Below are 26785 nucleotides of genomic sequence, written 5' to 3' on the forward strand. Positions count from 1 at the left end.
AGATTCCATCAGGCCTTGCGGGACCTTGCTCCCCCTGGCAACTCATTGACTGAGCTTGTTGAGGGCTGGAATATCCAGCTCCTAGCAGCCATCGATGAGATCGCACCGCAGAAACCGGGCTCCCTGGTTTACCGAGGAGCTTCGGAAAATGAAGCGGGACCTCAGACGGCTAGAGCGAGTATGGCGGGGTGCCCGTGACAGAGCCTCAATAACATCTTATGGGGTTTTTATGAAAACCTACGAGATGGCAGTGAAGGCCGCTAAGAAGTCCTACTTCTCGGCCTCCATTGCCTAGCTCTCGCCTGGCGCAATTATTTAGTATAATTAGGTCTTTAACGTCCCTTGAAGGACAACCAAATTTAAATAACAATTTGACACACAGCTGTGAGGCATTTGCGAGCTTTCTTGCAAAGAAGGTCCTGTTGCTCCGCCATGACCTCCCTGCCAATTTGGATACAATAAGGGAACTGGAGGCCCCTCGACTGTCCTCGGGTCCAGTATTGGACCACTTTGACCGGATATCCCCAGCCGATGTGGACAGACTCCTCCAAGCTGGAAAGCCCACCACCTGTCCTCTTGACCCGTGCCCGTCTTGGCTTATTAGAGCATGTCCGGACGAGGTGCGGGCCCCCCTGGGTGATATCATCAATTTGTCCCTTGGCACCGGGATATTCTCAGGAGAACTGAAGGAGGCAGTGGTGCGCCTGCTCTTAAAGAAAACATCATTAGATCCCTTAGATCTATCCAATTACCGCCCGGTTTCGAATCTTCCATTCCTGGGTAAGGTGATTGAGAGAGGGGAGGGGCCACTAGGGGCGCATCAGAAGATGGCTGACAATAACATCTCTCCGACCCACACGAGGTAATTTGGAGTAAATAGCCTCCCTACCCCCCCCAGGATTACGGGGGGGGGACTGCCCTTGCCTGCTGTGCCCTATACCACCCCCGAATTTGAGGGGATGGGGGCACTAGGCACAATGCCCTCCTGTGGGATTTCGGCGCTCCTGGACGCCGTCTCTGATCCGCGCCACTAGCTGCAAGAACTTCAAAAGAAACAATTTGGATGAAGTGAATGCACATATTTCAAGGAAGAAGGGGGAGTAAAAAACTGCTAACAGAGGAGATCTCTGATAAAACAAGACGAGTCGGAGGAACAAGTATAAATCATGAGAAGATATGCCAAGACTCGGTATGGCAAAGGGACTGATGAGGGAGGGGGGGGGAAACCTTCCTTTCTTTCTTTTATGTGATTAAACAAGAATCATCCCCCCTCACAAGTCAGAAATGTCGTGTTAAGGACTTAAGCTGTGGATTTAAGACTGTGTGGAGATAAACTTTCGAACCAAAGCATGTTTTAAGAAGAGCGTGGAATGTATAAGGGCTTTGGAATGACGCAGTTAAAAATGCCGTCGCCATATTGTTCTGTCGGAGGACTTAAGTCTGAGAGGAGAAATAGACAAATCGAGCTGTTTTTATATTGTGGGTGAAACTCCTCAGTGCGACTTAAGAACGACAGTTCTGTAATTAATGATGGAAAGAGCGCTGTTATCTATGAAGGCGATGATATATGGAAACCATCTTGATTTGAGGATTGGATGAACGGAAAAATTCACACAGGATTATTATTGGTGTTTATCGGCTTAAGGAGACTATCAGAAGAGATCATAAAGAAAAAAGAGAAAATATATGAACAAGATGTGATGTGGAAACAGCAAGATAAGACTGGATAGAATTATGAACTTTGTTTGGACTGATTTGGACATTAACGCAGTAGCAAGAAGATGATCAGAATCCCCCTTCGGATCTTGAAATATGGGTCCCCTCAACAAAGTTTAAAATTCGGCTCTGTAATTCGGAATTTATGTGATGTGATTTGATTTGATTGGCCGGTTAATAAAAATTATTATTATTTTTATTTTTAAAAAGGTGATTGAGAGAGCGGTTGCTGAACAGCTTGGTAGGTTTCTGGATGAAACATCGGCTCTTGATCCATTCCAGTCTGGCTTCCGCGCTGGTCATGGGACCGAGACGGCTCTGGTCGCCCTAACAGATGATCTCCGCAGGCAGCTGGATCGAGGCGGGTCGGGGCTGCTAATTCTTCTAGACCTGTCAGCAGCCTTCGACATGGTCGATCACGAACTCCTGGACCACCGTCTTGCCGACGTGGGGATCCAGGGCACAGTCCTTCAATGGCTGCGCTCATTTCTCTCTGGTCGGGGACAGAGGGTGGCGCTGGGGGGGGGAATTGTCATCGCGCCACTCCTTGGTGTGTGGAGTGCCTCAGGGTGCAATTCTCTCCCCGATGCTTTTTAACATCTTTATGCGCCCCCTCGCCCAGCTTGTCCGGAGTTTTGGGCTGGGTTGCTATCAGTATGCCGATGACACGCAACTCTATCTGTTGATGGATGGCCATCCTGACTCGGCCCCAGACACACTGACCAGATGTCTGGAAGCTGTGGCTGGATGGTTACGTGGGAGCCGGTTGAAGTTGAATCATTCGAAGACAGAGGTCCTCTGGCTGGGACGGGGCGATATGGGATTGAGGGGGCAACTCCCATCTCTTGCGGGGGTGCAATTAATGCTAGCATCGTCCGTTAAGAGTTTGGGTGTAATCTTCGATACCTCCCTCTCTATGGAGGCGCAGATTACAGCTATAACAAAGGCAGCATTTTTTCATCTCCGCCAATCTAAGCAGTTGGCTCCTTATCTCTCTCGCCCTGACCTAGCCACTGTGATCCACGCGACGGTCACCTCCAGACTGGATTATTGTAACTCGCTCTACGTGGGGCTGCCCTTGAGACTGACCCAGAAACTCCAGCGGGGGCAGAATGCCGCGGCGAGACTCCTTATGGGGTCTTCACTGCGAGATCACATTCATCCGGTACTATACCAGCTGCACTGGCTCCCGGTGGAGTACAGGATCAGGTTTAAGGTGCTGCTTTTAACCTTTAAAGCCCTATACGGCCTAGGACCCTCGTACCTACGGGACCGCCTCTCCTGGTATGTCCCACAGAAGAACTTACTGTCTTCAAATAAAAACATCCTGAAGGTCCCAGGCCTCAGAGAGGTTAGTCTGGCCTCAACTAGAGCCAGGGCTTTCTTGGCTGCGGCTCCAATCTGGTGGAGCGCTCTGTCACAAGAGACTAGGGCCCTGCGGGACTTGACATCTTTCCGCAGGGCCTGTAAGACAGAGCTGTTCCACCAGGCCTTTGGTCAGGGCGCAGCCTGACCCCCTCCTCTGGCAATCTGCACAGAATTTTGCTTAATGGTTGCCATCAATTTGATTTGATTAATTTTTATAATGAAAGGTTTTTAGAATGTTGGGTTATTTTGATTGTTGTTAGCCGCCCTGAGCCCAGCTTCGGCTGGGGAGGGCGGGGTATAAATAAAATTTATTATTAATAATATTATTAAAATATGATGTACATTTGTTAAAATATGATGAATTGCGACATTATATTCATTTCTGTTGCTTAGAATATGTACAACGGATGAAGCCCATGAGAGCGAAACAAGGCATTATTCTGGAAATCCTTGCATAGCTGTCAACCTTCCCTTTTTTTGCGGGAAATTCCCTTATTCCAGCGCTGTTTCCCGCTGCTATCCCGGATTGTTAGATATCCCGTAGACTGTCTCCAGGACAGGTGAGGCTGCTGATCCCTTATTTTCAAATCTGAAAGTTGACAGCTATGAATCCTTGTGAATGCTGTAGAATTGTAGTAGGCTCCAATTTGGACTTTATGAACATATGTGGAACAGAAACTAGCAGACGTTTGGTCTTTATGAATGAACTGATTTATTGGGACTTCCGTCTATATTATTGCACTTTATGTGTTGTTTATGTGCAAGGTAAACATTTGATATTGTGATAAGAATATATAGAAGAGTATTGTTTATGTGAATGCACAGCCGGTTACGTCTTGTGTGTTTGTCCATTCCAGGAACAGCATTCCTGACCCAGATGTCCACAGGAAGTCCCTCAGATGATTTCCCTTTCAAACAGGATACGTGAACCTAGGCCAGTAGGGTCCTCCTCACCGGCAGACGGACAACCCCTCTCCCAAAGCCCCTCCCTCCCCCACTTCCCCATGGGGGTCTCCCACACCTCCCATCACTCACCAGGATGGCTTTGGCTGTCTCCTGCTTGGAGCAGTTCTGGGTTCGGAGCCCCCTGAGCTGAGCTGCCTGGCAGTTCTGAATCACCTCCGGCAGGTACAGCTGGTCTTCCTCCAGCAGGTGAAAGGCAAAAGTCAGGCTGTCAATTCCTCACAAAGGGAGGGCTTCTCCACATCCGAGAGTGCAGAGTGTGGGGCAAGGAGGGCAGGTCTGAGTCCCTGATCTGGTTCTCCCCAATACTCACCCCTGGGGGAGGGATGTGCAACCGCAGCACATCTGCAAAGAGAAGGACATGGGGACAGGTGAGTCCATCCCTGAGCACCTGGCAAGGCTATTCCAAGAGTTTTCTCCTGGATTTCAAGTCCTACTGCAGGGGAGGAGGGACATCCCAGGCCTTGGGGCCCAATCCTGGCCTCCTTCAACCAGAATGTGGCTCCCCAGGCCAAAGAGATGATCAATATCTAGTTCCGCTCCATCCTTTTAAAATTTAAATATCCAAACAGATCCCAACTTTCAGAGCATGTAAACCACATGAGTGGAAAGACCGCTGCACCATTCACAGAAATAGGACTATACAGTGGTACCTTGGGTTACATACTCTTCAGGTTACAGACTCTGCTAACCCAGAAATAGTGCTTCAGGTTAACAACTTTGCTTCAGGATGAGAACAGAAATCGTGCTATGGTGGTGCGGCGGCAGCAGGAGCCCCATTAGCTAAAGTAGTGCTTCAGGTTAAGAACAGTTTCAGGTTAATAACGGACCTCCAGAACGAATTAAGTATGTAACCCGAGGTACCACTGTAGATGAATGAGCATTCCTTTCCCCACTTTTAAAGTAAACCTCTACGTAATGAAACCGAAGTCGGCCTTCCTCCGCCAACCTGAACTTCACTCTTCAAGCCAAAAGACAACACTTTCCCGTCCCCGGGTGAAACCCCCTCGCCATTCATTGGTAGAGCTGCCACAACACTAGTGGCATGTACCTCACGGGGACTGACTGAGCGGCCGGCGAGATGCTTTCAGCCTCAGACACTTGGCGGGTTCTGGCTGTCGGTTTCAAGCCAGCAGAGCCAGCGCAGTCCAGAGGAAAATTGGCCACCCTCCAGGTGCCCGGCTTGAATCCTTGTTGACCTCCCTGGCTGCATTCTCCAGCAGGATGAAGGCGAGGTCTCTTCGGCGATCCTTTTCAACGTGAAAAGAACACACCATTCCTCCCCCTCCCATATCCAGGGGGGGAAAGAGACAGACAGAAATATATTTACATGTCTTTATTCCTGTCTTTCAGCAGTACAGAGAAAACACGTCTGTACCCTCTGATTCACAACTGCAGAGAGAGAATAACTCCACCCATGTACTTCCAGTACAGGGTCATGTGCCACTCTGAGCTAACATCCGGCACTCAGTGCACTGTCTCTTGTTCCCACGGTACATTCCAATAACATCAGTTTCCTGTTTACCATTCCAGCCACCTGGAGCTCGCTTCTGCATTGCTCCTTTTTCGTAACATCCTCCCCCAAAAGAATCAATGCGTGTTGCGGCAAGCAAAGCGTGATCCAGAGAAGAAAACAAACAGTTGTTATACACATAACACTCCCCTGTTGTTTCAGTTCCACCCTTGGAACTCCCCGCCACTGGTTTCCCCAGTGTACCTCTCTGGTTGTCTGGTTTCCAAGGAACGAGTGCATCTGCACTCCCTTGGCTAGCAACTCTCTGTTGTGTCTTTGTCTCTGACTTAGGCACAGCTCCAACCTGTTCTCGGTTGTTTACAACAGCAACACATGCAACAGCTAAGTTAGCAAACTCTTTTGAGTACCTCTTAGGTGGTTGACCCTTTGTAACTCTCTCAGACCTACGCATGAGGTGCTGATCCTCTCTGCTCACTGGTCCAGTCTCAGGACTCTTTGGAGAACCAGTTCCAATGGTAAACAGTGGTTCATCCTTCAGTTGTGAAGGCCTATCCATTGTGTGAGACTTCCTCTCAATGACTGTGACAACTGAGCTCTCCGAGCTATCAGTGTCATCACTCTCAGTACCACTGTAATCAGTAAAATCATCATCATCTGAATCGTCCTCAGTGGGAAATGTGTGTACTATCACTCTCTCCTGTTCAGGAGCACTCTCTAGAAATTTTGTGAGAATCACCTGACCAGATTCAGACAAAATTACTCTGTAGAGACCCTTTTCATACCCCACAAAAATGCCTCTGGCATTCTTTACTCCACCTGGAGCTTCTAGTCCTCACATGAGACCCAAAAACCTTGAAATGGGCAACAGAAGGTTTTCTATGGAACAGTTTCTCAAAAGGAGAACTTCCCAACTCTTTTGAAACCTTTCTCACTTTCGTATAACAATACGACATTAGAGACTCGGCCCAGTACTCATGTGGCAGATGTGAACTAAGCAATTGCGCATTCATCCCCTTTTGCAATTCTTTGTTCACCCGTACACAGACACCCCTGTTCCATGCTTCCGCTGAAACAGCAACTTTGTGTCTTATTCCTTTCTTCTGCAGAAAACTCTGGAAATCCTGTAAAAGAAAAATCTGCTTCTCATCTGTGAATAGACAATCAATGTTAGCATCATGCATACTCTTAACCTTGTCACAAAACTCCTGAAACCTCTCCAAGGCTTCCTGTGGCTTTCTCAACACATAAACCCAGACATAGTTAGAGAAATGATCCACACACACAAGATAAAATCTTGCATTGCCTCTATATGGTTCTAGAGGACCAATCACATCAGCATACACCCGCTGAAATGCTCTGTTGACCCCGGTCACCTTCTTGCTCACACCTGCAAGAGAAACTAGGTTAGACACAGATGAATTACATTCCATGTAATCACTTTGTGCAAAAGTCAACAAATATAGTCCATCCTTCTCTCCGGCCGAAAGAAATAACTCTCCATCTTTGTAGATCTTGCAGCTCTCAGCATCGTAGGACAATCTCAGTCCTTTCTTTGCAATCTGTGAAACACTCAGCAGATTGAACTTCAATTCAGGAACCAAATAAACATTGTTTATTGTCAAGTTCAGACTCTTAAGATAGACAGTCCCTACACCGGTCGCTTCCAGCTCCTGACCGTTGGCCTGTTTCACAGCGAAGCTTTGCTTCTTAAACGTTGAAAAGAGTTCTCTGTGTGGGGACATATGGACGGTGGCTCCAGTGTCAATAACAAATGAGTTCCCAACACCTGGCGTGGTTCCTTTCGCCATCAAAGCCTTTCCAGGTCTCACCGAAGGCTTGGTATGACCTTTGCCTGACGCCTCAAGCTTTGCTGAGCGGCCCTTAGCTCCTTTTGGCTGACGTGGCTTCTTACAGTTCCGCTGAAGATGCCCAGCCTGTCCACAATTGTAACATCGGACAGCGTTCAAAGCTAGAGCTTTCTCTCCAGTAGCTTCATCTGCGGGGGAATTAGAACTCCGTTCCTCCCTCCCCCTGTCCTTTACTTCCAGTGCAGCAAGTCTGTCCTGTTCATTCAAAACGACGGCACACACCCTTTCCGCGGTCAAATCGTGAGCGGGGAGGGAACCAAGCTGACTGGCAACGGTTTTGTAAGTCCGATTTAGGCTGTTGATCATCATGAAGCAAAACACTTCCTCCTGCAGACGGAAATTGCGTTCCACCATCTGCTGGCGCAGATATTTCATCTCCGTCAGGTGCGCTTGAACATCTCCATCAGGCGCAAGCCTCAGATTGGTCAGCTTCTCAAAATACAGCAATGCTGAAGAACCAGCATCCCTCTGATGTGTTCTACGCAGCATTTCCCAAATTTCCCGTGCATATTCCAAACCCTGAATATGCACCAATTGGTCATCTGACACACACAGAATTATAGCCGTTCTGGCTTTCAGATTCTGTGACTCCCAACCTCGGGTTGGTGCTGCAGGGATGGGGTTCTCAATCACGTCAAAGATCCTCTGATTCTGCAGCAGGGCCTTCATCTTTATAGACCAAGATGAATAATTGTCATTAGTCAGGGGAGGTGGATAGGGTAACCCTCCCCCCTTCTTGGAATCCATGCTGAACTCAAGTCTGTGCTTTCTCTCTCAAGCCTGCTTTCACTTTCAAGCCAGTAAAATCCAAAAGTTCTCTTCTGGGCTGTTTACTGCTTTCACTGGCAGGCAAACCTTTGGGCTGTTTTCAAAATCCTCGCACATGCTGCGCAGAATTCAAAACAATTCCACTTCCCAGGCTCTTTTTGAGCCATTCAGTAACTTTACAAGTACTGGCGGTCGTTGCCTAGCAACCTTTCTCGGGACGGGAATCCTTATCTACCACAGGAATTCCTGGTATGCCAGCCTTTCTTTCAGAGCTGTTTTTCTTAAATGCAGCTCTTTCGTGAACAGAAAATAATTCAGCATACCTTTTTGGGGCTCCGTTGCCTTTCGGTGTCCAGCTGTCTGATCAGCTTTCTGGCTGCAAGCAGACGCTTTCTTTATCTCCTTAGGTGCAGAGGATGGCAACGATTCATCGACCTCTCATCTCTCATGCAGATTCTCATAGATCTTTAGCCATCGGCACTGCTACCAGATGTCGGTTTCAAGCCAGCAGAGCCAGCGCAGTCCAGAGGAAAATTGGCCACCCTCCAGGTGCCCGGCTTGAATCCTTGTTGACCTCCCTGGCTGCATTCTCCAGCAGGATGAAGGCGAGGTCTCTTCGGCGATCCTTTTCAACGTGAAAAGAACACACCATTCCTCCCCCTCCCATATCCAGGGGGGGAAAGAGACAGACAGAAATATATTTACATGTCTTTATTCCTGTCTTTCAGCAGTACAGAGAAAACACGTCTGTACCCTCTGATTCACAACTGCAGAGAGAGAATAACTCCACCCATGTACTTCCAGTACAGGGTCATGTGCCACTCTGAGCTAACATCCGGCACTCAGTGCACTGTCTCTTGTTCCCACGGTACATTCCAATAACATCAGTTTCCTGTTTACCATTCCAGCCACCTGGAGCTCGCTTCTGCATTGCTCCTTTTTCGTAACACTGGCAGGCCAGATTCACAACCCTGCCGGGCTGGATTTGACCCGTGGGACATAGATTGAGGACCCCTGGCCTACACTGACTGGCAGCAGCTCCCCAGAGTTTCAGGCAGGGATTTCATCCGGCCCTTGCAGGAGATGTCAGGGGTTGACCCTGGGACATTCTGCATGCCAAGCAGATGCTCTAGGGCTCCCCATATTTCACTAGCCTGTCAACATTCTGCTGTTAGCAACCGTGGAGATTCCACCTGCCTCTTTTAAAAGATTAGAAAGTGTTTCCAGAGATACTTTAAACAACTTTATACGCAAGGGCCACAGAAAGAGACTGATATAGATCAATTTTTAAGAACCAATGGACTGCAAAAAATATCTCAAGAAAATAAGACAATATTAAACTATAAAATTACAGAACAGGAGATTGAAGGTGCCATTCAGAATATGCAATTGGGCAAGTCTCCAGGGCCGGACGGGCTAACCTCCAAGTATTATAGGACTTTGAAAGACTACTTAATTCAACCACTAAAGGAGGTTTGTAATGAAATTATGGAGGGGAAGAAGGCGCCGGAGTCGTGGAAGGAAGCATTCATCACACTGATACCGAAGACAGAATCTGAAAAGACACAACTAAAGAACTACCGTCCCATCTCCCTTTTAAATGTGGATTACAAAATTTTTGCAGATATTTTAGCTAACAGATTAAAAAAAAGTGTTAGTTGAAGTAATACATAAGGATCAGGCAGGCTTTCTACCAGGCAGACATTTGTCTGATAATACAAGGAATATAATTTATATTTTGGAGCTGTTGCAAATGAATATTAATACAAAAGCAGTATTGATTTTTACTGATGCGGAGAAGGCCTTTGATAATATTTCTTGGAATTTTATGAAGAAAAATCTTAAAGGAATGGGAGTGGGACAGGGGTTTGAAAATGGTATAGAAGCAATTTATTCAGAACAAAAAGCAAAATTGATAGTAAATAATGTGGTGACAGAAGAATTTAAGATAGAAAAAGGAACACGTCAGGGCTGCCCTATCTCTCCATTATTATTTATTTCGGTCCTGGAGGTGCTGTTGAGCATGATTAGAAGGGATCGGTGTATTAAAGGAATTCAGGTCGGAGCTAAACAATATAAATTGAAGGCTTTTGCAGATGACCTGGTTTTGACATTACAGGAGCCAGAATCTAGTACGAAAAGGGTTTTAGAATTGATTCAAGAATTTGGTCATGTGGCAGGATTTAGATTAAAGAAGCTAAAAACTAAGGTTTTAGAGAAGAATTTAACATCAATGGAAAAAGAAAGGTTTCAGAATGAAACAGGTTTAACTGTGGTTAAGAAAGTGAAATACCTTGGGATTAATATGACTGCGAAAAATTTGAATCTATTTAAAGATAATTATGAGAAATGCTGGTCAGAAGTTAAAAAAGATTTAGAAATTTGGTCTAATTTGAAGCTTTCCTTGTTGGGTCGAATTGCAGCTATAAAGATGAATGTATTGCCAAAAATGTTATTTTTGTTTCAGACTTTGCAGATTGTGGACAAGATGGATTGTTTCAAGAGGTGGCAGAGAGATATTTCTAAATTTGTCTGGCAGGGCAAAAAACCCAGAATAAAATTATTAAATATTAACCGATGTAAAGGAAAGAGGTGGGTTTGCCCTGCCAGACATTAAACTTTACTATGAATCAGCAGCATTCTGCTGGTTGATTTCCTCAAAGTTTTTTAATTTTATTTGGTTATCTTCATTTTTTAGAAGTATTTTATATGTTGGCCAGCTTTCCTGAGTATTTTTCCGTTTTACTGCTATGGCTTCTATTGGAGAAGTCTACCACGGGACTTTAGGCTCCATCAGGTCTTTATATTTTTCCCATACAACAAAGAGTGACTTTCTTATTATATGGTTGGTAAAAATTTTATGAATTTTCGCTTTTCCATATATCAGGTAGGCGTGCCATCCCCAACGATTGTCAAAACCTTCCAGGTCCAGGAGGTCCGGATCCTGCAACGTGTACCAATCCTTTTAGCCAGGTGAAACAGGCTGCCTCGTAGTAAAGTTTTAGGTCGGGTAGGGAAAAGCCTCCTTTCTCTTTTATGTCTATTAAGATCAGGTGTTTAATCCTAGGTTTCTTCCCCTCCCACAGGAATTTGGAAATTTCTCTTTGCCATATCTTGAGACAACCTGTCAAGTAAGGTAGTGTCCCATTCTTCTGCTGTCCAGTTAACGTGGGTTTAATCTTTTCAACCTTTGCTTGAGAGATAACAATGGCTTTTTCCTTAGAATTCTAACATTTAGACCAGTCCTTGCACTCAACTTCCCATTACATTGTGCCATGTCATCTTGTATACAGCCAGATGATTTTCTTCTGTCATGTAGGCACTGTCTCTCGACTCGTCCATCATCACTTGCCTTTGTACACATTCCCTGCCTTAACAAGTCTGATTTTGTAGTGACTGAGTCTCCTTATACCTCTTCAAAAATATAGAAAGGCCAACTTTGGTTAAGTTTTCCCCAATCTCTCTTCTAATTTCTCCATAACTATAGCCTTCTTCACTTAATAGTACAATCTTACTTGCTGGGGACCAGTCAACTCTTTGTGCCATTTCTATATTTTTATTATGTTTTACACCCTCACTAAATGAAAGAACACAAAAAACCAACCAACTTGATAGCAATCACATAACACACTGACAAAAGTCAACCTAAGCAAGTTGTGCTTTCTTTTTCTGGTTATTTGGCTATACTTTTGATAGAATACGGGTAATTGAACAAACTTTGTTGGATTGCAATCTTGATTGCATTCTTGATCGAATTATCTTTCCACTGATATATAATTTTATGACATTACTCCAAATGAAGTGGTGTTATGAGCCAGCAAACCTCTGAAATACACTTTTTTCCAAAAGTCTTCCACAATTTTGACCACTACTGTATATCAAACAAAGCAACATTCAACAACTCATCAGAATCACATAATAAATATGTTGGTTAATGACAAAAAATACAGGTAATGAACACACACCCAACTCCCTTCAGTTCTTTTCCATTTCTTCCTGAGGCTCTAATCCCTTTTTTTCTCCATTGCAGATTGTGATGAATTGGAAATTGAGAGCAAAGGTGACAACGAAAAATTCCCCAGAGAGGAGAAGCCACACAAAAATTTGGAGTGTGGAGAAAGCTGCAGTCAGAGCTCCCATTCCACTTCCCATCAACAAAATGTCATTGGAAAGAAACTCTATCAGTGCATGGAATGTGGAAAGAGCTTCACTCATAGCTCCTCTCTCACTTATCATCAAAGAATTCATACAGGGGAGAAACCCTATCAGTGTGTGGAATGTGGAAAGAGCTTCACTCATAGCTCCCATCTCACTTCCCATCAAAGAATTCACACAGGGGAAAAACCGTATCAGTGTGTGGAATGTGGAAAGAGATTCACTCACAGCAACAGTCTCACTTCCCATCAAAGAATTCATACAGGGGAGAAACCCTATCAGTGTGTGGAATGTGGAAAGAGCTTCAGTCAGAGCTCCGATCTCACTAAGCATCAAAGAATTCATACAGGGGAGAAACCCTATCAGTGTGTGGAATGTGGAAAGAGCTTCACTTACAGCCACAGTCTCACTTCCCATCAAAGAATTCATACAGGGGAGAAACCCTATCAGTGTGTGGAATGTGGAAAGAGCTTCACTCACAGCCACAGTCTCACTTCCCATCAAAGAATTCATACAGGGGAAAAACCCTATCAGTGTGTGGAATGTGGAAAGAGCTACAGGAAGAGCTGCTCTCTCACTTCCCATCAAAGAATTCATACAGGGGAGAAACCCTATCAGTGTGTGGAATGTGGAAAGAGCTTCAGTCAGAGCTCCGATCTCACTAAGCATCAAAGAATTCATACAGGGGAGAAACCCTATCAGTGTGTGGAATGTGGAAAGAGCTTCACTGATAGCTCCAATCTCACTTCCCATCAAAGAATTCACACAGGGGGAAAACCGTATCAGTGTGTGGAATGTGGAAAGAACTTCAGAAATAGCTCCTCTCTCACTTACCATAAAAGAATTCACACAGGGGAGAAAACCTATCAGTGCGTGGAATGTGGAAAGAGCTTCAGTCAGAACCAAAATCTCACTTCCCATCAAAGAATTCATACAGGGGAGAAACCCTATCAGTGTGTGGAATGTGGAAAGAGCTTCAGTCAGAGTGCCAATCTTACTTCCCACCAAAGAATCCATACAATGGTCAGAAAAACCATTGTACAGCTTTAGGAGCCATTGAAATCCGCACCTTTTTAACCAGGCTTTTGGCTAATTCACATCTAATGCCCTTTTAATATGTGGTTTTTTTAAATCGTTTTTAAAAATCTTGTAACTGTCCTGAGACCTGTGGGTGTAGGGAATAGGTGCCATCTCTTAAAGGCATAGTGGTCTTTGCCCCACCCCCAATAAAATATTTAAGGATGCCACCCCCCAGTTTTTGGTGTGTTTTTTTCAAACACAACCTTTTATTCTTCTGCAACTTGCCATACAATTTCTCTTTCAATTTGCCCTCTTAAAAAATAAAAAAATAAATGCACAAAGGTCATGAAGAAAACAAAATACAAGAAGATACAAACATGGACGGGTCCCATCTTTGCGGGCAAAATAGAAAAGTTGCTTTGAAGCAGGCTTTCCCACACTTGGGTCCCCAACAGCTCCTGGACTACAGTTCCCATCATCCCTTCCCACTGGTCCTGCTAGCTAGGGATGATGGGAGTTCTAGTCCAAAAGCAGCTGGAGACCCAAGTTTGCTTTAAAGGGAAAGTAGGCTGGCCCTGTGACACCCTCTGCTGGACAAAAGCACTGCCCCAGAATCTGAACCACCCCCAGTGCTGCTAATTGGAATTAATAGAGCGCAAAACTGAAGTTTGATCGGCACTTCAACCTCTAGGGAGCTTCTAGGTGCTTTCTGCACCACCTAGAGTACCCACAGAATTGTGGCTTCTACTGACAACACACATAGGAGAACAAATGAAAGACAAACCTGGAAAGGGCCATACCAAATGGACATCCGGTGTGAAGAGGTCACTTTCCCCACTGCTGAACAATGCCACAGGTAGAGGAGATGGAATGCTAGAAGTGTCTCTGGGGCAAGGGGAGCTGCTGGGAAATTGAACTACGGGCTCAAAATATTACTTTTTTTAAAAGTTGCTTCCATTATAGGCATTGCCATTCTAATGACATGCATGCTGTGAAACACAAGAGCAGTCAAGTACAACATTCCTGGAGTGAACATGTTTACACATGGGGAGGGATGTTTGTCCACCCAGCAGGTAAACTTCCTGTTTCCTTCTGGGCTGGGACAGACTTCCTCTGCATGTGACTAGAGATGGGTATGGCCTCACCTGTGCAGGTAATGACAAAAGCACAGGGCAGGGCAGCCATCTCTCTCTCTCTTTCACCACATGCATCGAAGACACAACATCTACTAAGCCAGGGATGCCCTCTTGGCTTCCAGCCAAGAGAGGAAAAAGGGACTGTCTTCTTAAGAGATCGACTCCAAGTGTATGTTACTTCATTAAGCTAAGTCTGCCTTCTGGGATCTGATTGTGAACATAATGTGAGTAAACTCTTTTTATATTTTTGTAAAAGACTGTGTCGTCTCTTCTATTTTATGAGGGAATAAGGGGAAAATACCAGAACAGTTATTATAGAGGCTTTAGCGAGCCTGAGCAAACGCAGACGCTGCAAATTTAAAATAAAAGGGAATGTTACTCTGCTGATATTGTGGAAGTTGTTAACACAGGTTGGATAAGGATATACTCAGACAATATATCCTTTCCTGCATCCCTGAACATTCCCACACATGCATCATATGATGGATTGTGCAAGGCGGGCCTTACCTGGCCCTCCACCAATATTTTATCCAAGTCAGCACCACTGGGTCATGTGGTTTCCAAATTAAAGACATAAATCTCCTTCCTTTGCACAAGTTCCAGCTTGTCAATATCCTCATTTGTGCTTTTAAAATTTAGTTGCCCTTCATCTGAAGTTTTTACAATATAAACATACAGGATGAAAGCATGGCTTCTCAAAAACAAGACAAGCTAGAGAAATCTCTTCTTTTCTTGGATGGATTAAAAACTTCGTTGATCAGTGGACTGTTGTGGAAATAGTGCATCTTGATTTCAGTAAGGCTTTTGACAGAGTCCTCTATATTTATGCGAGGATGAAGAAGATTTATTGCTCAGATAAAGCCTGGCGTCCAGCCCGCTTCGGCTGCGCAGCTACCGGCCAGGCCTCCGGACTTCAAAGGCCACATTCCAAAGGCTCTGAGCAACACGCAGAGATCAACAGCGGTCACAGAAAGCTGTAAACTCAAGTGCTTTCCTCAGTGTGCTTAAATAAAGTCCACTCAGGATCTTAGCAGCTAAAAGCAGTTTTTATTTACAGCAGACTATCCATTGTCTATCACAGCGAACAGCATCGTGAAAACACGTCCTCTCTCCTCAAAAGCGAAAGTAGAGAAGAAGAAAAAGGCTGGAGACTCTCGGAAATGACGCATAATCTCCCCCCTCCCAAATTGTAGGCAGGGCGTACACTCTGAGCTGTTTAACCCTGTAAGCTCAGGTTCTCCTGACAGAGGAAGCTGGTAAAGTGTGACTGAATGAGGTAACTGTTAGGTGGATTTGACTGACCCAACCCAAAGAGGACTCCTTCATGGTTCCTCCTCATCCTGGGGAAAAGTGACAAGAGGGGTGCTGCAGGGTTCTGTCCTGGGCCTGTTGTTGTTCAACGTCTTGATAAATGACATGGATGAAGGAACTTTGGGGATGCTCATCACATTTGCAGATGACACCAAACGGATCATAATGGCATCCTCTCTCTTCTTCAGCAACAGACAGGGAGACAAAGAACAGTGCAAAAGCACAGCAGAGCAGAAGAGATAAGACTGACTTCTGTTCTTACACTTCCCAAGCCTAGGAAAGTAAACAGGGGCATGTGACATACTAGCAACAGGGTACTCCCCCACACGCAGGGGAGAGGAGGAGGACCCCGAGCCATGCATGAAAGCCCTTATATAGACATTTTTAATTGCCCGCCCTGGAGTCCAAGACCACCCCCAGATACATCATACCCACATCACAGAAAAGGCTGTCAGCCCCCTCCCTGTCATAGACTTTGGAAAGAGATAGCTGTGGCCACTCTGGTGGCTTTTGTTGTTGCTGCTGTAGGTAATAAATAGTCTTGTGGTCACGAGGAATTGGGCGGAGGGTTTTCCATCACTGGGTCTGCGTTGACATCTGTAGAAGGGATATCCTGTAAGCGGGAGGGTGGGGCAGGACTGTTGGGACTTAAAGAGACAGTTATAAAGGGAAGAGATAAAAGCCAAAAGGGGGAGAATCTCCTTCAGTTCTCTTGGGAAGCTGCAAACAATAAAATCTTGGCGAGTTAAGCATTTTATTCATTTCAATACTATTATCCCATTTCCATATAATTACTACTGTTATTATATGCTAAAATTACAAAAAAGTAAAAATATAAAAGGAAAACAAAAGGAAAAAAGAAAGATTACCAGTTAAACAATTTTTTCCAGATAAAAAATAAATGGACTTGACAGAACAACAGCGGATTTTTTTAAAAAAATATATATTATTAAATAATACAAAGATATTATCAGAACCACACAGATTGTTACTGGACTGGAACCTTAAGGACTAGGAGGTGAAGGAGGTGATGGTGAAATGGACACACGATTGTGGATATCCAATGAAGACGAAAAATGAGGGAAATTATGGGAAAAGACTTAAAATTCACCACATGCTATTTGATTTTTAGATGGTACCTGACCCCATCCAAATCAGTCAAAATAAATAAATATCAGCAATAAGTGTTGGAGATGCAGACAAAATGAGGGAACCTTATTCCACATGTGGTGGACATGTCCCCAAAGGGAAAATAAAATAAAAGAAATGCTATTTATTTTAAAGAAAACCAAAGCCTTCCTATTTGATATTCTAATGATAAGCATACCAAATGAAAATAAAAGAGAGTTTCTTTACACGACAATAGCGGCTAGGATGTTAATAGCAAAATACTGGAAAATGAGTTAACAGCAACAAGATGAGTGGCAATTAAAGTTGTGCTGGTACCTTGAACTAGCCACAATGGCAGAACTTCCAAGAGACTGAGATCTACTCCCAGTAATAAAAATCCTGCCAGTGATCTACCCATTGTCTCTGCCCAGAGTTCTTGAGCTTTTCTCAGGGAGCAGTGACCAGAGTTGTGGATCGACCACAAGATCATCTAACAAATTAAAATTATATAAACAATCGTGCTATAAAAGTACATACCACATATGAAGTATCCAGATAATGGAACTTATAACATAGTGGTTTCTGCAGTGAACAACAACTCTTACAATGTATATAGACAGGCACAGCATTGATTTTAGTTACAGGTGACAGCAATCTGCAGCTGTAAGGTTTTCTTCTTAAAGTGAGCCTTTTAAAACAACAAATGTAAAACAAACTTTATCCATACACAGGTTTGTTAATTTGTTAAAATATGTTGAATTATGACATTATATTCATTTACATTACTTAGAATATGTGCAAAGGATGAAGCCCATGATATTGTGATGTCACAGGAACACCCCCCATCATTCAGTTTGTACAAACTTCACACACACACACTCACACACTACATACGCTACGCTTCTGTTATAAATTCATAGAAAATCAACCATACATCAGATTTCCACTGTTCCACTTTTATTTTACTCCATGAAGGAAGGACTACAAAATGGGGAAGGTTTGAAAGAGGGCAGCCATAATCCCTTGAGCATACCAGCACATACACAGGAGCCCTGCCCAGTTGCTATGCCAACCCTGATGGTCCTAGACAGAAGACCATCAAGATCACAAAGAACTTGCATATGGGAGTGGATTCAGCATGGACTGGAACAAAGGACAATGATCAGCTCTTCCCTCTGGGGGCAGGAAACTGCAAACTCCCCTCTGTCACCTGGAAAGTATTCATGGGGAGGGGGAAAGGAAGAACCAGCCAGGGGACAGGACACTCAGGTTACCACCACAACCCCTCCCTCAACCCCTCCTTTCTGGGATGTAGGTGTGATGTATCTGAGGGGTGGTCTTGGGTTACACCCCTTCTGTGATGTATGTATGATGTTTCTGGGGGTGGGCTTGATCTACAGGGTGGCAATTTCAAAAGTCTTTATAAGGCTTTGTACACTATTTTTCTGGGTCCTTCCTCTCTCCTGCAAGTGAGGGGAGCACCCTGTTGCAACAGTTCAATAAAGGCCAAGCCTACAGGCTGCTGTTTTTCTCCAAGTTATCCTGGTTGGTGTCTTTGTTTTTGTCCAAGGGAGCCCTCAGATTTTTCCGTTAACAGTTTGGCGACCATGCTCAGGGACTCTTGGTCCTCCTGTGAAGGTGAGGGGGAAGATAGAGGGGATCGGGCGCCACTGGGCAACCTTAGCCCAGGGATCCTTTTTCCTCTCCTTGCCTCTCTTTGCGGGCAGTAATCAATTGTCACCAGAAAGCTCAACCAGGGGAGAAAAGGCTGTTGAATGGTTTCTTTAAATGTAAAGGTTCATCATTGTTCCACCCGATGTGTATGTCTTTAAGGGGCCAGAGCAAGGGCCAGAGCAAGATAACGAGACCCAGCTTTACAGCTGTGAAACATAGCAGGTGCTGCTGAGTTGTATTTGATTAAGGTGTGTCAGCATTTGGGTGTAGTATATAAGGAGCAGCACCTAGCTCTCCCATTACCCTGGGGGATGGGTTGGTGGTTGAGTCTGGTTTGGTTGTTAATATATTTAGTGTAAAAGGAGTTTTTGTTTTTCTTATTAAAACCTTGTTTAAGTTATTTTTGAGTCCTTTTTTTTTTAATGTATGGTCTCCCCAGCAAGCTCTCTGCAGCGCTACCATACTGCAAACAGCCAACATCTTTGGTTATGGGCCCAGCTGCTGAGTGGATGACTGCATATCTTTGGACTCTGAGAAAGGATTGAAAACTCCTTCTCCTGTGTTAGCATAGTTCTGTGGGTCTGGAAGAGTTCCAGAATGGTTGACCGGGTTCCTGAAGCTGAGAAGGCTCTGGTCTTCCCACAGCTAACAGATGAGAACTATAGTTTATGGTCTTTTCGGGTGGAGGCGCTTTTGACCTCTAGAGAAGTATGGACCTATGTAACTGATGACCCTCCTGACCCTGTGACTAATGCTTGGTCGAAAGGAGAAGCAAAAGCCAGGGCGATAATTAATTTGGCAGTCAGCGACCAGCAAGTAGTCTATATAAGAAATAAGAAAACTGCCAAAGAAATGTGGGACAGTCTTGCAGCAGTGCATGTTAGAAAAGAGTCAGCATCTGCATTGACGTTTTTCAAGCAGTTGTACCAGACAAAGTTGCAGCCTGGTGGTGATTTGGCAGCACACTTGAGACGTCTGGAGGCAATACGCGGTGAATTAATTCGAAGGGACATGGACATACCTGATATTCAGTATGTTTTTATCATTCTTTGTTCCCTTAACGAGGACTTTGATGGTATAGCTAGCCAGATATCTGCCGTTCCACCAGCACAATTAACTGTGGAAGGGGTGACGGCAAGATTAATGGGCGAGTTGGACAGAAGGGGGGCTTGTGCCATAAGCACTCCTATTTCCAGAAGTAATGAGGAACGCCATATGCAAACTTGTGGTGATACGACTGCATTTAAAGCTGCCAAGCGTTGTTGGTTCTGCAATAACCAGGGACATTTTGCAAAGGACTGCAGAGCCAAAAGAAAGCAAAGTACTCCCAAGCCTGTTTCTGTTCGTCAGTCACGGTTGTCATCTCAGCAGACAACATCGCACCGTAAAGACAGAAGCAAGCCGCGAGCTTTTCATGCTCGGACAACAGATCGTAAAAGAATTAAAGGTGCCAAGTGGAAGTCTTTTATTATCGACTCAGGAGCATCTCAGCACGTTTGCAATGATCAAAGCTTGTTTATTTCTTTCGAAGAGGAAATTGGTAATGTACATTTAGCCAATTCACAAGTCTTGCAGTAGCTTGGCAGGGGTACCGTTAAACTTGACTCTTTAAACATTACAATAGCGAACTGCATTTACTGCCCGTCAGTGGACAATTTATTGTCAGTAAGGTGCTTTGCTCGTCAAGGCATAACTGTGCGTTTCTTAAAGTTAATGTGTGAGTTTTTCGATGGGAACAAACGTCTATTGTATGCCCGGGAATCTGATGGTTTATATAGACTGTATTTCCGCACCTACTCACAATTGCCTATAAACTGCAGAGCAACACAGTCAAGCCAGGGGTTGAGGAATGTAAGGCCTCATTCCAGGTGTGTCCATGAGGCACACAGAATTCTGGGACACCTGAATTTTGCTGATGTAATTAAGACAAAGAATATTGTTAATGGCCTCAACTTAAAACCATGTAAATTCTTTATGCAATGTCTATCCTGTTGCAAGAATAAGATTAAGGTTGCACGCAAGGGTAGGTGCTCAGATAGGAAAGTAACTGAGCCATTTGAGCATGTACATTGTGATTTAGTTGGGCCACTCCCACCATCATTAGGAGGTTCTAAGTACTGGCTCACTCTGATAGACCAGTATAGTAGATATTGTTGGACTTATGCAATAGCTGAGAAGTCCCAAGCATTTGAGAAGTACAAAGTTTTTTGCAACTGGGTAAAAACGCACTTTAACAAACCAATTAAGAACCTGTTTTCTGACCGGGGCGGGGAATTTATTTCTGAGGATTTTGAGAAATTCCTGGAAGCGCAGGGGACTACTCATGAGTTATCTTGCCCCTGAAGTCCCTGGCAAAATGGGCTTGTTGAAGTTGTGCAGCGTGACCTACAGGCAGGGGTTAAAACGTATCTGCACAATGCTAATCTGCCCAAAGACTTTTGGGCTGAAGCGCTTAATGCATTTTGTTATGTTAGAAATTGCAGTTATCATTCTGGTTTAGATGTCACCCCCTATGAGAAGCTGTTTAAAAAATGCCCTAATCTGAAATACCTACGCATTTGGGGTTCAGATGTAATTATGCATTATCCTGCTAAGCAGAAATTGGGTGAGCGTAGTGTTCAGGGAAAATTAATGGGCTACCAGCAGGGGGTGTACAGAATTTACATACCAGCAACTGGCAAATTTCATATTACCAGAAGCATGATACAAACTGTAAATTGGAATGGAGTTGCTGTCTTCCAAGATACTGATGGTATAGATAATACTGAGGAAGAAGAGGAAGAAGCAGCAGCAGCAGGCGATGGTGCTTCTGAATTAATGGAAAAAGACAAAAAGTCTGTTGAATCTGATTTGTTTGATGATTTAAAGTCACAGGCACCCGAGGGGAGGTTAGATTCTCTTGAGTTTTCTGACCATGAGCTTAGCCTACAGGCATCTCTTCAATCTGACAATGAGTTACAACCTGAAACTAGTGGTTCACTTAGCCCCATTAAGTCTGAGGAGTCTGACTCTCCTTCCGGACTGAAACGTTCAGATAGAAAGAGACAGAAGCCACAACGTTTTGCAGATGAACATTTTAATACTGTGTATGCCAATAAGGCGGTTTTTGAGCCAAAAAGCTACAATGATGTTCAGAATTTACCTAAGTACCAAGCTGCAAATTGGTATAAAGCTATGAACTCTGAGATAGCTTCTTTAAAAGAGCATAACACTTGGTCTCTTGTACCACAAACCCCAGATATGAGACTTATTGATTCAAAATGGGTTTATAGAGTTAAAATGAATGACAAAAATGAAGTTGTAAGGTACAAAGCAAGATTAGTTGCTAGGGGTTTTCAACAAATTCCAGGCGAAGATTATGATTTGTGTTACTCACCAAGCGTAAAATATGAAACAGTTAAGCTTTTGTTAAAAGATGCATCACAACGTGGACATTCTGTTTATCACCTAGATATAAAAACTGCATATTTGTTTGCAGATTTAAAAGAACAAATTTTTATGCGTGTTCCTGAAGGCATAGACGCCACTGAAGGTTTGGTATGCAAATTAAATAAATCCCTTTATGGTCTGCACCAAAGTGGAAGGAATTGGCACCAAACTTTAGCAAAAGAATTGCTGGATATTGGTTTTTGACAAGGAAAGGCAGACAACTGTGTGTTTATAAAGGAAAGGGCAAACTCTGTAACAAAAATATGTGTGTATGTAGATGACGTGTTAATTTCTACAAAAACTAAACAGGAATATGAACTGGTAGTATCACAGTTAGAGAAGAAATTTGATGTGGTGGAATTAGGCATAGCTAAAAATTACTTACCCATGCAAATTGAGAAAGGCAAAAATGGATCTTTTCTGGTTCATCAAAACTGCAAAAATTGATGATCTTGTTGAAATGCTATGTTTAGAAAATGCAAATGGGACGGAAACGCCTATGGTGTGTGGTTTCACCTTTACAGGTGAAGATAAGCCATTTCCTAACAAAACTTTGTATCGTTCTGCTATAGGCAAGCTAAATTTCATTCAAAGAATCTCAAGACCAGATATAACTTATGCTTTTCACTTTCTGGCAAAATTTGTGGAAAAGCCTACTACACAATGTTTCTCTGCTCTTAAGAGAGTGGTAATGTACCTTAAACACACCAAACATTATAGGTTGCAGTTTACAACATGTATTGACAAAGGTTTTGAAATTTTCTGCGATGCATCTCATGCAGTGGAACAAAATAATTGCAGGGGTGTGTCTGGTGTGGTGTTTTGTTATAACGGTTGTCCATTTGAATGGAAGTCCCAGACACAAACCATTATTTGTCTCTCCACAACAGAGTGAGAATTATGTGCATGCGTTCAGGCCACTCGTGATGTAGAATGGTATCTGCAAGTATTTGCAGACCTACAGATGCAAGTAACACTACCAGTAAAAGTTTACCTTGATTCCCAGAGCGGCCTTGCTATCCTGTGTTCAGAGACCAATACGCAGCGCACTAGAGTCTTAAGGTTACGTTTACAGTTTGTAAAGAAACTAATTGCTGATGAAATGATTGTATTTGAATATGTTCCAGGGGACAATCAAATTGCGGACATTTTTACTAAAGCACTTCCAAAGGTTACACATGAAAGAAATGTACAAAGTATGCTTTATGTTTTTGTTCCACAATGATGAACCGCAGGGGAAATGTTGAATGGTTTCTTTAAATGTAAAGGTTCATCATTGTTCCATCCGATGTGTATGTCTTTAAGGGGCCAGAGCAAGGGCCAGAGCAAGATAATGAGACCCAGCTTTACAGCTGTGAAACATAGCAGGTGCTGCTGAGTTGTATTTGATTAAGGTGTGTCAGCATTTGGGTGTAGTATATAAGGAGCAGCACCTAGCTCTCCCATTACCCTGGGGGATGGGTTGGTGGTTGGGTCTGGTTTGGTTGTTAATGTATTTAGTATAAAAGGAGTTTTTGTTTTTCTTATTAAAACCTTGTTTAAGTTATTTTTGAGATTCCGGCCACGCTCCGAAAGAAGGCGTCAAGGAGAGAAAAAAGAGATTTTCCACGATCCCTTTGGCCACACTCCGAAGAAGAGAATCAGGAGAGAGAGAGAGAGGACTTCCAGGACGCTTCCGGCCACACTCTGAGAGAAGACGTCAAGGAGAGAAAAAAGAAAAGTTCAGCTGCCGTGGAGACATTATTCTTTCACCCCCCTCCCACCGTACTAACTTCAAACCATACTCACATCCTTGAATGTCCCTCGTGGATCCCAGGATCCTTTTCTTTGGCCGGCTTGACCTTGCCTTTGCTCCCCTGGTTGAGCTTTCTGGTGACGCAAAGAGGAGGCAAGGAGAGGAAAAAGGATCCCTGGGCTAAGGTTGCCCAGTGGCGCCCGATCCCCTCTATCTTCCCCCTCACCTTCACAGGAGGACCAAGAGTCCCTGAGCATGGTTGCCAAACTGTTAACGGAAAAATCCGAGGGCTCCCTTGGACAAAAACAAAGACACCAACCAGGATAACTTGGAGAAAAACAGCAGCCTGTAGGCTTGGCCTTTATTGAACTGTTGCAACAGGGTGCTCCCCTCACTTGCAGGAGAGAGGAAGGACCCAGAAAAATAGTGTACAAAGCCTTATAAAGACTTTTGAAATTGCCACCCTGTAGATCAAGCCCACCCCCAGAAACATCACACCTACATCCCAGAAAGGAGGGGTTGAGGGAGGGGTTGTGGTGGTAACCTGAGTGTCCTGTCACCTGGCTGGTTCCCCCTTTCCCCCTCCCCATGAGTACTTTCCAGGTGACAGAAGGGAGTTTGCAGTTTCCTGCCCCCAGAGGGAAGAGCTGATCATTGTCCTTTGTTCCAGTCCATGCTGAATCCACTCCCATATGCAAGTTCTTTGTGATCTTGATGGTCTTCTGTCTAGGACCATCAGGGTTGGCATAGCAACTGGGCAGGGCTCCTGTGTATGTGCTGGTATGCTCAAGGGATTATGGCTGCCCTCTTTCAAACCTTCCCCATTTTGTAGTCCTTCCTTCATGGAGTAAAATAAAAGTAGAACAGTGGAAATCTGATGTATGGCTGATTTTCTATGAATTTATAACAGAAGCGTAGCGTATGTAGTGTGTGAGTGTGAGTGTGTGTGTGTGAAGTTTGTACAAACTGAATGATGGGGGGGGGTGTTCCTGTGACATTATCACAATATCATGGGCTTCATCCGTTGTACATATTCTAAGTAATGTAAATGAATATAATGTCATAATTCAACATATTTTAACAAATTAACAAACGTGTGTATGGATAAAGTTTGTTTTACATTTGTTGTTTTAAAAGGCTCACTTTAAGAAGAAAACCTTACAGCTGCAGATTGCTGTCACCTGTAACTAAAATCAATGCTGTGCCTGTCTATATACATTGTAAGAGTTGTTGTTCACTGCAGAAACCACTATGTTATAAGTTCCATTATCTGGATACTTCATATATGGTATGTACTTTTATAGCACGATTGTTTATATAATTTTAATTTGTTAGATGATCTTGTGGTCGATCCACAACTCTGGTCACTGCTCCCTGAGAAAAGCTCAAGAACTCTGGGCAGAGACAATGGGTAGATCACTGGCAGGATTTTTATTACTGGGAGTAGATCTCAGTCTCTTGGAAGTTCTGTCATTGTGGCTAGTTCAAGGTACCAGCACAACTTTAATTGCCACTCATCTTGTTGATGTTAACTCATTTTCCAGTATTTTGCTATTAACATCCTAGCCGCTATTGTCGTGTAAAGAAACTCTCCGGAAGCAGCGCCAACGGCAATGGTGGTCGTCTCCTAGTCTGGAGGGAGAAGCTCCACGGAAATCGGGTCTATCTGCTACGGTGAAGCGGAGACCCTTTCGAAAATCACAGGCAGGAGAAGCCTGTGAATGTGGGACTCGGCGGGCACCTTAAGCGCCCCCTGGATTTGCGAAGGAACCCTGCAAGGGGCTCCGGAGCGTAACGGGAGCTTGGCGCGGTGCTGAGAGTCAATTGCTCTTTCCGTGGGGTGAAGCCGCACAGCTGTTGCCGGAGAGCGCTGACCTTTTTTCTGTGACAATTTGGCTGTTAAACAACTACCCGTGAGTAGGTGAAGCTTAAGATCTGGGATTAAAAGGAGAAAAAAGGGATTGATTCAGCACTGAAGCGGGAAGGTGTAAACAGGAAGTCCGCCTTCCTTTCTGTATACAGATCAAAGCAAAGACGCTCTGAGCTAAGACCTGGAGAGCGGTGCTTCAAAGCTCCAAATCTGAACATCAAAGTAAAAGAACTCCCTCCCGAGGTTGCAGGAGAGGGGGGGGGAGGAGGGGAAAGTGACTTTTTTGCCTGCAAAAGAAAGGAAAAGGGAATAGAGACCACCACCTAATTCCTGGGAACGGACTGCAAGGATCGTTAGAATTGTTGCACTGAGAGTCGCACTACTTATGGACAATGTAACTTTTTAATGGTTAACTCTGCAAAGGAGATATTTGTTAAAGGTCTTCTTTGGATTTGAAACTGTTGCTTGCTTTGCTGAGGGGGACTTTGGAATGTTGGATAAGACAGTTTATTGTAACATTAATGACTGCTACAGTGTCCCCCTAGAGGAACATTGGAACTATACACCCAGCTGGGGGATTTTTCCACTTTTAACTTTTAACCCTGGGGAATTTCCATTGCAAGCTTTTACCGTGGGATTGACCTTGACTCATAGACAAAGGGTGATGAATGAAAAAACAACAAGATCCGGCAAGGTTAGAGTGCAGCAGCCTAGTGCAGCATCCCAGCAGCGTAGACCATCTGTTCCTGGCCCTCCTGCAACACAGGGGGAAGATACTGCACAAGCTGGGCTAAAAGGAATGGCCTCAGAAGAGGGATTTACTTCGGTACTAAACAAAATTTTTGAAAAATTGGAAAGTTTAAGTAAACAAGTTACTGAACAAACAACTAAAATTGACCATAATACTGTTAGCATTAATAGCTTGGGACAGAAGGTGAATTCCAATACAGAATCTATTGAAAAATTGTTGCAAGAATCTGCTTCTAATCGAAAGATAGCTGAGGAAGCAAAAGAAAAAGCAGCGGCAGTAGAGGAAGAAATAAAACCGATGCGTAAACAGCTCAGGGACCATCAGTCGCTTCTGTCTATGATTGAACTGAGGGAGAAACAGACTAATTTGAGGATCAGGGCGGTACCGGAATTGGAAAAAGATAACCTATGTGACTACCTTGAGCAGGAATTTGCAAA

General features: G+C 44.1%; 2 protein-coding genes across 2 annotated transcripts in view; both read left to right on the plus strand.

Annotated features, from left to right (window-relative positions):
* Window positions 1-26785, plus strand: part of LOC310760688 (uncharacterized protein) — a 278926-nt gene that overhangs the window by 126283 nt on the left and 125858 nt on the right. The window lies entirely within an intron of this gene.
* LOC310760851 (uncharacterized protein) lies at window positions 11254-15041 on the plus strand. Its single transcript, XM_083610060.1, has 2 exons — window positions 11254-11293; window positions 12188-15041. The coding sequence occupies exon 2, from the start codon at window positions 12346-12348 to the stop codon at window positions 13360-13362; it is 1017 nt and encodes a 338-aa protein (XP_083466186.1). The 5' UTR covers window positions 11254-11293; window positions 12188-12345; the 3' UTR covers window positions 13363-15041.

Source organism: Podarcis filfolensis, assembly GCF_964270895.1.
Source record: "Podarcis filfolensis genome assembly, chromosome: 4".
Taxonomy (NCBI): Eukaryota; Metazoa; Chordata; class Lepidosauria; order Squamata; family Lacertidae; genus Podarcis; species Podarcis filfolensis.